At 38.0% G+C, this 14,948-nt stretch overlaps 1 protein-coding gene across 46 annotated transcripts in view; it reads right to left on the bottom strand.

Moving 5' to 3' along the window:
• Abi2 (abl interactor 2) overlaps positions 1 to 4,567 on the bottom strand; it is a 116,338-nt gene extending 111,771 nt beyond the window's left edge. For all 46 annotated transcript variants that reach the window (XM_077803189.1, XM_026394593.2, XM_077803209.1 and 43 more), the window contains exon 1: positions 4,242 to 4,567. In XM_077803189.1, coding sequence (XP_077659315.1) covers positions 4,242 to 4,358 — 117 coding nt within the window. In that variant the 5' untranslated portion in view covers positions 4,359 to 4,567. The remainder of the gene's footprint in view (positions 1 to 4,241) is intronic.
• Between the last annotated feature and the right edge of the window lie 10,381 nt (positions 4,568 to 14,948).

The following is a 14,948-nucleotide window of genomic DNA, read 5'->3' as shown; positions in this document are numbered from 1 at the left end:
TTTTTGTCAGTAATAAGGGCCTCACATGTGCTAGGGGAGCACTAAGCTATATCCCTAGGCTCAGCAGTTTCTTTCATCTAAAAAAAAGAAAAGAAAAAAATGTAAATGTGAACAAGTTGGTTTTTTCAGATTTACTTTAGCAAAGTTAAAATAAACTTAATTAAAACATTCAAGTGATAAAATCCTAAAAATGTACATTCCAAGTTAATCAAAATTGTTTTCATTCCTGCAGTTTCTAAAAGAATGGGGACATTCAATGTTTATAGTAATAAATGAAGAAAAGAAATACACATCTTAAATATATCTCAAATTTTACACTAAATAAAAATCCACACTTAGAATAATCTTATTTATGTCATTTTTAAAATATTTCTAGGCATTGTACCAGTTACCTAACACTGCATAAAAATGCTTATTACAGCAGACACAGTGGCATATGCCTATAATACTAGCAACTCGGGAGGCTGAAAAGGAGCCAGCCTCAGGAACTTACTGAGGTCCTAAAAAACTCAGCAAGACACCATAAAAAATAAAAAGGGTTGGGGATGTGGCTCAGTAGTTAAGACTCCCTGGATCCAATCCTTGGTACCAAAAAAAAAAAAAAAAAAAAAAAAAAAAAATTCATTACATAGGATAATGAGAGTTCTCTTTTTTCTGCTTCATAGGCAAAAAAAAATAAAAAATAAAAAATAAAAATAAATAAATTCAGTACAATAAAATGAGTGTTGATTTAGTTTAACCCAAGACAGTGGCTAAAACCACTGACTTCAGACCATAATAAAGCTAAATATATCATTTGCTCCCTGATCCTAGTCAACTAACTTCATCTATTGCAGGATGACAGCATCAAAACCACTGCTCACCAATTCTTTAGTCACAAAGCAAGCCAAATGTACAGCTGGATCTGTACAAATTCACTATTACCATGTTCTATTTATCAATTTTACTACAAACAAATTATGTAAGAGCTATCATCCTGAGAGAGGACAAAAAAATATACCCACTGGATCCTAAAACAGATAATAATCTAAGAAAGGAAAAGTATGAAATCTAGCCAGTTATGGTGGCCCATACTTATAATCCCAGCAACTCAGGATGCTAAGGCATACACACACACACACACACACACACACACACACACACACACATGCTGAGGATGTAGGTCAGTGGCAGAATGCCCCTGAGTTCAATCTCTAGTACCTAAAATAAATTAATAAAGCAAAAAAATCTGTTTCAGATGCTAAATTGAAGAAATAATGTAAAACTAAACACTATTTTATTAAGTCAAACTGTTAAGGTTTGGATGTGAGGTGTCCCCCAAAAGCTCACATTTGAGACAATGCAAGATGGTTCTGAGGAGAAATGATTGGTTTGTAAGAGTCTTAACTCAAACAGTGATTTTTATCCTAGGATAGGGATTAACTGAGTGTTAACTGAAGTGGTAGGGTGTGGCTAGAGGAGGTGGGAATTAGGGTGTGGCTTTGATGTATATATTTGTATCTGGAAAGTAGAGTCTCTCTGCTTCTTGATCACCATGATGTAAGCTGCTTCCCTCTGTCACACACACTGCCATGATATTCATCTCCCAAGAAATGAAGCCAGGCAGTCTTCTATGGACTAAGATCTCTGAAACTGTGATCCTCAAATAAACTTTTCCTCCTCTATAATTGTTCTGATCAGATCCTTTAGTCATAGCAGCAAAAAAGCTGATTAAAACACCAACATATATTGGGCTAGGGATGTAGTTCACCAGTAAAGTGCATGCAAAGCATGTGCAAAGGCCCAGTACCAAAATAAAAAATAAATAAAATACCAACACACTAAATTTTGACTCCAATTGCTAGAAACTGGTGGCAGTAACACTCTTCTTTTTGAGGGGAAAATAAATGTATAAAATACCAGAAAAACAACTGTTGATCCCTTTAGCCTCTCAGTTTTATCAACCCAAGTACTTTTACCTTCATGTAAAATCTAAGTTCACGTAATTCATCTAAAATGAACTAACCCTCCTAATTATAATAAAATTTATCTTGAAGGCAGATAGATCTGTTTCTTTTTTATTATTTATTGGTAACAACTACAATCCAATCACTTTTCCACCCCAATTTTTCTTCTGACCCACAACTTTTTCCCATAATAAGCTGCATAAGGCAATGGAATTAAGCACTTTAGTCCTTCTGGTTTTGCCTCTTCCAGAGACCATGAATTCCCTGAGGATAGAACAGCTGCCCAGAGTCTTCCTTCCCACCCATAGTACACTACAGAGTACATATTAACCACACCTGCATTGCCCCTCAGATTGCACCACAAATTGGTTCTAAACCCCTACAAATACCAACATCTTTGGAAACTCAAGTCCCTTGTATAAAATGGCATAATATTTACAAGTAACCTACCACACATTCTCCTACATACTTTATATCACTCTAGATTACTTATCTAATACAATGTAAAAAGCTATGTGAATAGTTGTTATACTGTATCACTGAGGGAATAAAGATAAGAAAAGGCCTTACTTGTTTACTAGAGACAATTTTTTCTTCATATATTTTCCATCACATTTGACTGAATTCACCAACCCTCTGATGGGGAGCGCTGACTGTATATGGTATTAATCTGCTCACAGATCAGCCTTTCCTACTAACTACACTAATAAAACCTTGAAGACACTAAATGTGTACCATCAACCCTTGACACAACTATGTGACATAAAGACTTCCAACTACATTTAGTGAAAAATTGAGCAAATGAACCTTTGAATCTTTCCTATACCACTCAGTATTAGCAAAACACTCTACAAATATGGAAATTTGTAATTTTTTTTGTATGAGGCTTTGACCCAAGACAAATTCTTTTCCTATTGGACATACTTTCAACTGCTTTGGAGGGAAAGGGTTGGATTATGTCTACTTCATTCTAGAATACAGATATTCCCTACAAGATAATAGAGTTCAGTACATGTCTAATTAATAAGTCTCATTTTGATTAAACATGTGGTCCTCATAAAAGCCATGAACCTATAAACTGTAACACCTATTTTTTTCTATTTATACTAAGATTTATGAATGCTTTGTAATATAGAGAATGTTAACAAGGATGCCTGCAGAAATGAGAATGAGAGCATGGGGGGGGGAGGGGACTATGAAGAAACAGTTTAACATACTGCTTCCATCTCCACCTTTATCCCTAGAGAATTTAAATGGGAAAGAAAAAAAAGGAAACAGAATCTGTAAGTCAGACTAAGCCATAAGGAAAACAAATGATTTGCAAAATTGTGCGTAGTAAACTACTATTCTTTCAAATAATTTATAAGGAAGGATTTTTTTTATCTACAAAATCTTTTGCTTCATCCAAGACCAGCTGGATCTCATCTCACCAATATTCTCCGCCTACACACACACACACACACACACACAATGCTACTGCTGACTCCCAGTGCCAAACCAACCATGGGGGGGATTAAGCCATGAGGTTCATTTTTCTCTATATAAAATGTGTGTGTGTGTGTGTGTGTGTGTGTGTGTGTGTGTGAGACAGTTCTTTTTTTTCCCACAAGAAAATTATCTATTCTAACGGGACGGGGGAAGGGACAGCTCATTATGTAGATTCCCATTCCCCATAGGGAGAGAAATGAAATTAACTTCCATCAAGAGACAATTGCTCTTCTACCTTAACTACCTTAAAAAAAAAAAAAAGATGAGGCACTTCTCTTTGCAGTAACATCCCCTTAAATATCCTCCAGAATTTGGGGGCGGGGGAGCAACTCCTCAGTGTAGCTCGCTCGCGCTCTCTCTCTCTCTCTCTCTCTCTCTCTCTCTCTCTCTCTCTCTCTCTCACACACACACACACACACACACACACACAACCACCATCTAAGTAGGATTCCGTTAGATAGAAAATGCCACTCTCCGCCTCCTCCGCCACCCCGAACATTGACAGGCCAGGAGTGCGGGGGCAGCCGAGGGCAGAAGCAGCGAAGAGGCGGGACGCGACGCACACCGCACCGAGAACCGGCTCACCGATTTTTTAGAGGTTTTAAAGATAGAATTTCCTGCGGTCAGAGCCTTCCACCCATTCACCAGCCGCAGCCCTCACCCTGCTCCCTGCCCCCCACCGGGGCTCGGTCCGGCCGAGTCCCCGCGGCGGCCTCGGCCCGGAGCGCCCTCCCCGGCTCTCGGGTCCCCCACGCGCCCCTCACCGTCCCCAGACCCGACGCGCCCAAGCCGGGGAATGCATCGCACCTGGATGTAGTTGTTCTCGCAGTAGTCGGCCACCCGTTCCAGATTCGTGTAACTGTCGAAGAGGGCCCGGCGGCCCCCCGGGATTTCCTCTTCCAGCAGCATCTGCAGCTCCGCCATCTTCACATCCTCCTCCTCCTCCTCCTCATACAGCCCGCAGAGGTAGCTGCGGCGGCAGCGCCAGGGAAACCCAAGACTGGGAGAGGAGGAGCAGCGGCAACCGCGGCTGTAACTCGGGAGGAGCGAGAAACACCCCCAGAGCGCGACAGGGGAGGGGGCGGTGGGGACGGAGGCGGGGCGCGAGCCGACGGACTGTGAGGACGGTCACCGCAGCGACGGACGCACGGGCGCGCGCACGCGCGCTCCCCTCCCTCCGCCTCTGAGCGCCCGAAAAAGATTCCCACCCTCCCCCACTTCCGGCGTCTCCTAGCGACGGCGGGGCGGGGGCCGGGATGCGCGCGGGAGCCGGGCGCGCGGTTAACCCTTCGGCCCCGCTCAGGTTGCGCGACTCGGGAAGTCCCCCAGCGGCCTTTGTTACTTTGGCGGGAACGCGCCTCCCTTCTCCTTGGCTCCCTGCCCGCCCGCGCTCTCCTCACCCAGCGTTGGAACCCGAGAGGGGTCAACGCCCGGAGCGACCCCTCGAGGCCTCTCTGCGTTCCCGACTGGAGGCCGTAGGAAAACAGCCCCATCCTTGAGTCCAACCTCAGTAAAGGATCACACCTCATCAGAAGGAGCACTTACTTCCCTGCAGCTTGAAGCACCACCTATTTTCCCATTCATCTTGGACCTCATCCCCTTCATTACATTGTAAATTGCAGTTTCCTAATCCCAAACACACTACTCCCGCACTTGCACTCATTTACCCACTAAAGCTTTTTCCCCCTGCCCGGTTGCCTGTCTCCTAGGCCGGGCTTTTTGTGCTTGTCCTCGCTGTGTGCCTTTTCTTACTGATAGCCTTTGCTGTTATTTCTCTGGTTCTGTCAACCTCACTCTTTCGTAGAATCAGTAAATTTTGAAAACGTTTTTGCTGCTGCGAATTTTCTATTTTCACAGAGTTGTTATATGGATAAAATAAATACACCTTGTCAGATGTTTAAGTACGTTGAGAACGTTAAGTCAAGGTAGGGTTGATAACTCTGATTCTGAAGCGGTATTAGCAGTTTTTATTCCCCAGTTATTACATCTTTTTTTCCTTAATCTGACTACTCCCTGTACAGTATAATCTTGAAAAACAAAAACTCCTGAAAACTGCTAAGATAATGGAGCTATGATCTTTACTTGTATTGTAAGGAGTCCAGGGCTGTATTATCTTAGACAGTGGTTTACAACAGGATCCATTGTTTTAACCTCTTACTCTTGTGATCTCTTGGCTTTCCTACAATGATTTTTCTTTCTCTCACTCTCTTTTCAGATGATGAAACTTTATTATACTTTCCCAAAAAATAATTTTAGTACTATGCCATAACCAATTTCTGGAGCAATGTTGGCTACATGATATGTATATTTAGCAAAATGTTTAATTTCATTGTGGAACTATAAATAAGAATATTTTTAAAATGTTGATCTAGGGCTGGGGATGTGGCTCAAGCGGTAACATGCTCGCTGGCATGCGCGGGGCGCTGGGTTCGATCCTCAGCACCACATAAAAATAAAGATGTGTCCACCGAAAACTAAAAAATAAATATTAAAAAATTCTCTCTCTCTCTCTCTCTCTCTCTCTCTCTCTCTCAAAAAATGTTTTATTCTTAACCATTTTAAACGACTTCTAAATTAGTGTAATTGTTCTCTAATATAAATATGGGGAGCTTGTTAAAAAATGAAAGCTGGGAAACATGAAAAAAAAGAAGCAGCATTTCTTTCTGAAATGTAAATCTCTAATGTATATAAATGAGGAATGTTTCCAATGAAAATAATTTTAAAATAAAACAAAGCTGGAATTTGGGTGTGTGTAGCTCAGTGATAGCACTTGTGTTTAGCTTGCTAAAGGCTCTGGGTTCAATCCATCCCCAGCACACACACACACACACACACACACACACCAAAATTTTTTTTTTTTTAAAGCTGCAGCATCACAATCACATTCAACATAGTCATTTGATCAAGAGTAATAATGAGGCAGTTATATGAATGGCACATAAACTTGCTTCAGGGAATAAGACCCACATTCAGTAATCAAATTAATAAAACAAATATTAGATCAAGCAAACTCCTTTCAGACTAAACATCGTCAAAAAAACTGTTCTTAAACTTTTAAGAAGCCTACAGGGTAAGTAATATGTAGATAGACACCTTCCCTACAAGACTTTTCCCCACCTCACATTCTTTCAAATACTGCTTACCAATTAGCCCAATAAACAGACTTCCCTGCAAGAAGATTCATCATCCTAGGGACTAGCAAGGGAAGATTCCAGTGCTTTCTCTAATTAATTTGTGACAACCACTTAGAATCTTTGATTCCTTATCTAAAAATCAAAGGGTTAAATGCAGATCAAAAGTTCTTAAAATTTAGAATTGGAATCACTTGGAAATCGTGCAAAACAAGATTGCTGGGCCCCACTACCAGAGTCTCAAATTCTTTTAGTCTGCTTAACTTATAGTTCCAAGAAGTTCCCAGGTGAACCCCATGAAATTGTCCTTCCACCCCTGTGAAGATCTATGATTCCAATTTCTAGGTAGCAGGGTAGAAAGGTACTCTTCACACTCAAAAGAATCTACATGGACTGGGGTTGTGGCTCTGTGGTAGAGCGCTCACCTAGCACAAGCTAGGTGCTGGGTTTGATCCTTAGCACCACATAAAATAAATAAAATAAAGGGTAAAAAAAAGTAGAATATATGATTAGCATTTAAAAAAAAAGAATCTACAGATTCAAGGATATAGGTATACAATTTTTTGGCCACCAAGATTAGTTAAACAAAAGGAAAAACAACCACAACATCTATAAAATGGCACATAGTTATTAGGATCAAGGATGAGACTGTGTACCTCATGGAACTCCTCCACTAATTATTCACAACTTGATTGAGTTAATGAAGATCATTGAAATCTGTTCATTTTTACAATTTTTCAGATGAACTGGTATGGTAAAACAGAATATTTAAGTCATTAGAGAGTAACAATTATAACTGTAGTGAACACTTCATGTGAACTTCTCCATATAGACTAAATAAGCAAACTCATGTCCTCTGGGACATGAAGTCATATTTCAAGATCTCTAAGAAAGAATTTTTTACATATTTATTTATTTATTTATTTTTAAATATTTATTTTTTTAGTTTTCGGCAGACACAACATTTTTGTATGTGGTGCTGAGGATCGAACCCAGGCCGCACGCATGCCAGGCTAGCGCGCTACCACTTGAGCCACATCCCCAGCCCCTACATATTTAATATATCATTTATAAGGGTGCAAAATTACAATCTATCTTGAAATAATGTTTGAAATTTATCTCAATGTTTTAGCTCCAAGTCTCAGGTAAGATAAGCACAATTTACCTTCAAAAGCCATTAATTCTGTATGTGATTTTAAAGTTCCTACTTTTCTCATACTTTTAGTTAAGTAATCATTTTTCACTAGGCTTGGTGACACACATCTGTAATCCCAGCCACTCAGGTGGCTGAGGCAAGAGGGTCGAAAGTTCCAAACCAGTCTGGGCAATAAAAACCTTTCAATTTACACTTATTCTCTGTATATTTTGATCATTGTTTTCAATAATACTGGCACAAAGGACACTATCGGGTTCTGTGTTACTATTATAGAATACTTGGTAAGTTAATTTAATCACAAATAAAATCTTTAAGTAGTATATCATTTTTTGCTCCCTCAAATAATGAAGTCCTTAAAGCTATGGAGAAAGGAAGGGGGAAATGAAGGTAATTATCAGGTATTCATTGCCTACTATGTGCCAAGAATTCATTCACCATTTCACATAAATTAATCCTCACAAATATTTCAAAGTAGATTTTCTGATCTCCTTTACAGACTCAAAAATCAAGGGCTCAAATATATTTGGAAATCAAGGAGTAAGGAATTATGTGTCAGTTTGATTTTTTAACATTTTTCTTTTCCATTATAGCATGCTAAATCACTGTTCTGTTTATTTTAGTTCCCTAAACACAGGATTTGGTAGATAGACACCAATAATACCTATTGAACACTCATTATATAACCTCTTTGTTTAAAAATATTTATGTATAGTTAATTTCTATTAATTGAAGCAACTCTTGCACCCTTAAAGCCATTCATTAAGAATATGAAGTTTTGGTGGTCCACATCTGTAATCCCAGCTACTTAGGAGACTAAGGCAGATGGAGCTCATGTCAGAGGCCAGCTTGGGCAATTTATTGAGAACTTGTCTCAAAATAAAAAATAAAAAGGGCTGGGGATATAGCTCAGTGGTAGAGTATTCCTAGGTTCAAACCCTTACAGTAGAGAGGGAAAAAAAAAGTATGTTTATTTTCTTCTCAAAGCTCAATCATTTTTTTCCATTGTTCTTCATATGTTTCACAGAATTATAGAATGTGCAAGTTGGAGGGCATCTAATACGGAAAAATAATAAAGAATCAAAACTCATTGAAATTAAGTGATTGCCTAATGATACATAGTAAGTGGAAAGCTTCTACTCAAAGCCAGGAAAAAAGGAACAAAATAAGTTTTAGATACAATTATTTTTAAGCTCTTTGATGTCAATTTGACATAAATTTAATTTTTATCTCTATGATTAGACACTTTCATCCAAAGTCTTCATCATTTTGTCAGACTAACTCAGTATTTCATTAAAGCAAAATGATATTAGAAAACAATCCCAATACAGTTTCTTTTGTTTTGTTTTGGTACTGGGGATTGAACTCAGGGTCACTCAACCACTGAGTCACATCCCCAGCCCTATTTTGTATTTTATTTAGAGACAGAGTCTCACTGAGTTGCTCAGCACCTCTTGATTGCAGAGGCTGGCTTTGAACTGCAATCCTCCTTTCTCAGCCTCCCAAACTGCTGGGTTTACAGGCTTGCGCAAATGTGCATGGCTCCAATACAGTTTTTTGTTGTTGTTGTTTGGGTTTGGATTTTTCTTTTCTTTTGGAACTTGATTCTGAAGTTCATCTGTAAAAATAAAAACACAAGTGTAGCCAGGACAAGTTTTGAAATGGTAAATGTATGTAAACAGGGCTCAATTTTACCAATAATGAATGAAATGCAGATAAAATAACATTTCTCATCTAGCAGACTGACAAAGCTTATAAAAAATGAAAATGCCAATCATACTACTCATGATATTAATTTGGTATAACCTTTATCAAAGACAATTTGTAAATGTACCATATGTATATAAATTTATAATCTCAACAGATTATATAAAGTTTTTTATTTTTGCTCATTTAAATTTTTCTAAAATGAGCCTGGATTATTTTTCTAAGAGTCTACTGAGACTTTTAGCTCCCCAAAATTAGGAAAGAATACTTTTATTAATGCAGTGCAAGGTAATATTTTTAGAGTAATTTTCATTAGCTTCATTCAAAGTAACCATTAATATGTAATTTTTCTTACACATTAGCCCAGACATGCGAACAATAGTTTGTTTGTTTTTTTAATCTACTTGCAATTCTTTCTCTTTTTTTGGTACTGGGTACAGACATGATTTCTGAAAAAATATTTTGAATCTGCAGTTGGTTCAATCAACCAATCTCAGATATAAAACCCATGGATACAGAGGGTCAACTGTATTTATTTTCAATAAATTATAGCATGGCTTTTTCTCAAATTTGAATCCTTATTTCCATCTCTTGACATAAATAATCTTGTTTCACATTACCCACAGCCTGAACAAGCATATGTGGGTTCCTCAGAGCCTTTAATAGGAATGTTGAGAGGTTAGGGGTTTAGAACATAGTAGAGTATGTGCTTAGGATGCACAAAGCCCTGGATTCAATTCTTAGCACACAAATATAAATAAATAAAAAGGAAAAAAAAGAAAAAGACATAGTTAATTAAGTTCTATTCGTCCCTCAAACAAGAAAACTCAGTATCAGGGGTAAGATTTTTTCATAGTATTTGTATACATTTCTGAGTTTTAATCAGATTTAAGACTATCTGTAAAAAAAAAATTAAGAGGCAGTAGACGTAGCTCAGTGGTAGAGGGCTTGCCTAGCATTTATGAGGCCCTAGGTTGGATCCCCAGTACCAAAAAAATGAAAAGAAAAATTAATATCAAGTGCCCATAATTCAAACATACTAAATATTGGGCTGGGGGGATATGTTTAAAGTTTCTGTGATAAAAAGAAAAATGACTGGAATCTGGGTTTTATATTTCTAAATTAATTTTATTATCTGAAATTTTTATTTCAACTTTAGGATTATCCATTTAGCAGTTAAATATACTAAATTACTAAAAAAAAACTTTACTATGCATTATATCTGTGCAATACAGCATTCTATTACTACAAACCGTAGATTCCATAATCCTCATTCATTTTATTGAAAAGTATATATTTTTTTCTCTTCACTGTGGAAATTACCAACATACAATATGGAAGAGTAGTATATTGAATACAAAAATATTAATTGGATATAACAAAAGCATCCATTTTACCTTAACTTCATCTCATATTATTCTTATGCTAAAAAATTATAAAGAAAATTATAGTAATTGGGATATTTAATCCCTTCATACTTTAGTACTTATCTCTGACAAACAAAGGCCACTTTGCTACATAATCACAATGTTGTTATCTTATTCAACAAAATCAACAATAATCCTCACAAATTAGCCACTACCCAATAGAAAGGTTTTTGTTTTTTGTTTTTGAGATGTGAATTCTCACCATGTTCCCAGGGAGGACTCCAACTTGTGAACTCAGGGATCCTCTCACCCCAGCCTCCTGAGTAGCTAGGACTACAGGTATGCGTCCCCATGCCCAATTAGTATTTTTTAAGAAGTTTTCTTTTTCCCTCCAAAGTGTTGAGAAGAAATTATTCTTATAAAGAAGGAAACACTGTACACCAAGGATATACTTGGAGGTATTATGTTCAAATATTTCATAATCTGGAATGGTTTCCTTGTGAAATACCAAAATTTTTTTTAAAAAAGTCTTCCTTCCTTGTCAAAGACAAAAAGATATAAAAATGTTTCCATCAAACCTTAAAAGAGTAGGCAGTATAAACCTGAAATCATTCACCATCATGTAGCTATATGTGTAGGTATAATGATGGGAAAGACAGTGTATCTTGAAAGGTGAACAAAGTGGAAAAGGAGGACAGCAGAATACAATGTCCCTAAATGCCCACTTTCTGTTCCCCAATGTAGCCAAGCTAAAGAACAATGAGACCAGGAAAGTCCAGATACATATTCCCTTGAAGGACACTGGTTTTCTCTCATGCACACTGGGAACTAGGGCAAGTTAGTGTTATCTGTAGAAAGCTACTTTCTTGCATGTATGCCAGGATAGTTGCTCCTTGGAATGCTGGTCAAGCAAACTAAGCAGGCTGATGGTGATATTACCACTCTGCAGCCTAAGATGTAAAAATGTCTCTGAGTGGGGATGGGTGCAGAACTGAGGATACTGTGGAAGGGACATGTGTCACTCATCCAGCCAGCTGTCACTGGACAAACACCATGAGGGAGAGAAGGCACTGCTTGGTAAAGCACCCTGAAGGATGGAGGTCCTTTCAGTCTATCACCACTGAACTCTTCTTGGAGCAGTCTTTGATCTCTTCTAAGTTTTGCCCCAATAAACCATGTGTCTCTCTTGCTGTCTCCAGGCACTTTCTTTGGCCTGTCTAAAATCTACCACTTGCCCTGGCACAACTGGGCTGTGGACAAGAAAAAAAATAAGTTTTGAAGAAAAAAAGTTCTTCAATTCTTCTGTTCCTACTAAAGTTGGCTTTACATACATACCCCCCACAAACAGGAAATTTCAGGGCTAAAGCATAAAAAATTTAATAGTTTCCTTTTATCTTTATATTTTTATAGCAGATTACCATTTACTCCCCAAAAGCTGAGACTCTGAAATTAGCCAGTTTTGTTCATATTTTAGTCTTAAATTATGTTGAAGATTTTATAAAACTTCAAGTTTTAAAATTAACTGGATTTTATTACTGAAAACTATAAAAACCTTCATAAAATAACATGAATTGCAAGTAGTCTGAAATGTACCAGTTTTTCAGACTATGCATTAATATCATTAGAATTTGTATGTTAAAAATTTGTTTATTTTTTAATCTAGGGGCATTCTTCTACTGAACTACATCTCCATCCCTCTTTATTTTTATGTTTTATTTTGAGAAAGGATCTCACTAAATTACCACAGCTAGTCTTGAACTTGAGATCCTCCTGAATAACTGGATTACAGATATATGCCACTGCACCTGGCTCTCTTCCCTTTCTTATGAAACCACTAATGACATCATGGGGTCCTATATTAGTCAGTTCCCCATTAGTATAATAAAATACCTGAAACAATTAACTTACAAAGAGAAAAGGTTTGTTTTGGATTACAGTTCTGGAGGTTCCCAATCCAAGATCTAGTGTCCCTATTACTTTGGGCCATTTATAAGGGCAACACATCTTGGAAGGAGCACATGACAGAGATTACCTCAGGAAGGGGCGTATGTCCCACAATCCCCTACAAGGGCACACTCCCAATGGACTAGAAGACCCCCTAGTAGATCCCACCTTTCAAAGTTTCTGCCACCTCCCCAAATCACCAGCCTTTTAACAAATGTCCCATTAGTACAAACCATAGGAGAACCACCCTCATGACTTCATTTGATCCTTATTACTTTCCAAAGGCCCCACTTCCAAACATATGAAATGGAGATTAAATTTTCAACACATGGAGTTTTGAAAAACATATTCAAGCAACAGCAACCACTGATTGCTATTTTCATGAAATGGTATGAAGAGGTTAACAGCAAAAAATAAAACAAAACAAAAAACCGATTTATGATTTTTGTCAAAGTAATTTTGTATAGCCCTTTGGAAAGAAAGAGGCATAGAAAAAAATCTTTGTATTTTAAAATGGCAGGGAACACTGTATTTAACTATACTTAAAATACATCGGTAGGATTTCTTCCTTCCTCCTCCACAGGAATTAACAATGTATTTCTCACAGATATCTGTTAAATACTTCTATTATCTAAATGTCTACTCATATGAATAAGTGAATGACTCAGATCACTGAAATATTTCACGGATTTTATGATGATATTTCAGGGAAAAATCCCATTTTACCTTCCAGCAGAAAAATCTTTGTCCATTATGATTCAATACAGGAAAGTAAGAATTTCCTCAGTGAAATGGGGCTTAGGAAAAAAGATTTTTCACATACTGGACATTTTTTGCAACTTTAATAAATACATGTATTATGAAATTGTTTCTTTCTTTAAAATAAAGGTCTGGCATCTATTTTATAAAGAATTTTAAGACATCCTAGAGAGATTTAAAGACAAATGACATTAGATTTCCAGACACACACACACACACAAGATAGATCGTAAATGAGAATTATGAACATTTGCAAGAACTATCAGCATACAAAATGGAAGTATAGCCTCAAAAATCACACTGCTATACATGAAAGGTCAAATGTCAATGTCAAATATGTGCTGGAATAGTTCCATGGGCTACAACCAGAGCAGCTGTAGAAGCAGCTAAGAAGGGGCTTATGCTTGGGATTTAATGCTTTGTAGCCACTGTCTTGAAATTCTTAATAATTTTATTTTTGAATTTGTGTTTTGTAAGTGAAGTCCTATGAGGACATGGACTATGCATCAGGAGTTTAGAGCTTGCCTCTGTGTCTCCTCCTACAGGTTTGTTATTGTTGTTATTTATTTTATTTTATTTTTTTGTGGTGCCAGGGATTGAACCCAGGGTCTTGTGCATACCAGGCACTCTACCAACTGAACTATATCCCCAGCCCTGCCTACAGGTTCTTAAGAGACCAGTTCTCTGGCTCCTGGCCTCTCTTGTATCTGGATCTCCACCTCACTACCACTCTTGCTTTCTGCCAGAACAACAACTGGATTGCATTAGCAGGAAAACTGGGGGGGCAGGCTCATTTGTCCCTATAATCACTGCAAGTTTCCAATGGAGACCTGGGTACAGACTAAGGAGAGCCAGGTTCCTGCAAGCAGTCTGCTCTGAAGTGACTTGAGACAGGACAGGGAAGCAGTTATCCCTGCCCCCTGGCAACACACAGCATGTTCACCAGGTGGCTGGCCAGTGGAGGAGATTTCAGTCCCTGCTGAGTGGGGTGGAGGGGGTATTATACATCTGCAAAGGTTGAAAGGGTAGGCACATGAAAAGCCTAGAATGACTAGCCTCAAAGCCCTACATTTTTTTCTTTATCACTGGGCCCTACAGATTAGATAGCCAGTACTGATGTGCCTCTTATTATGAAAATAAACCTCAAAACATTTACAAACAACTTTACATGGAATTGTGGACTGGGGCCCTCTCTCTCTCTCTCTCTCCCTCCACTCTCCCGCCTCCCAGTTCTTGGGCTCAAACCCATGCTCAACAAACATTCTACCACTGAGCTACATCCCCAGACCTGGGCATCTCTTTACAAATGTTTTGTTTGTTTTTAGGAGCCTATTATTCATTTCTCTTAGTCATCAATAGCATATTATACTAATTTAGCATGTTCTTTTTGTCTTAGAAAGACCTGTCTTTCAAAAATATTCCTTCAGATAAGCTGTTTTTGTGGCTCAGTGAC

This window comes from Urocitellus parryii, chromosome 1 (genome assembly GCF_045843805.1).
Source record: "Urocitellus parryii isolate mUroPar1 chromosome 1, mUroPar1.hap1, whole genome shotgun sequence".
Taxonomy (NCBI): Eukaryota; Metazoa; Chordata; class Mammalia; order Rodentia; family Sciuridae; genus Urocitellus; species Urocitellus parryii.
The sequence above is the reverse complement of the archived record's forward strand: the minus strand, read 5'-3'. Positions and strand labels throughout refer to the sequence as shown.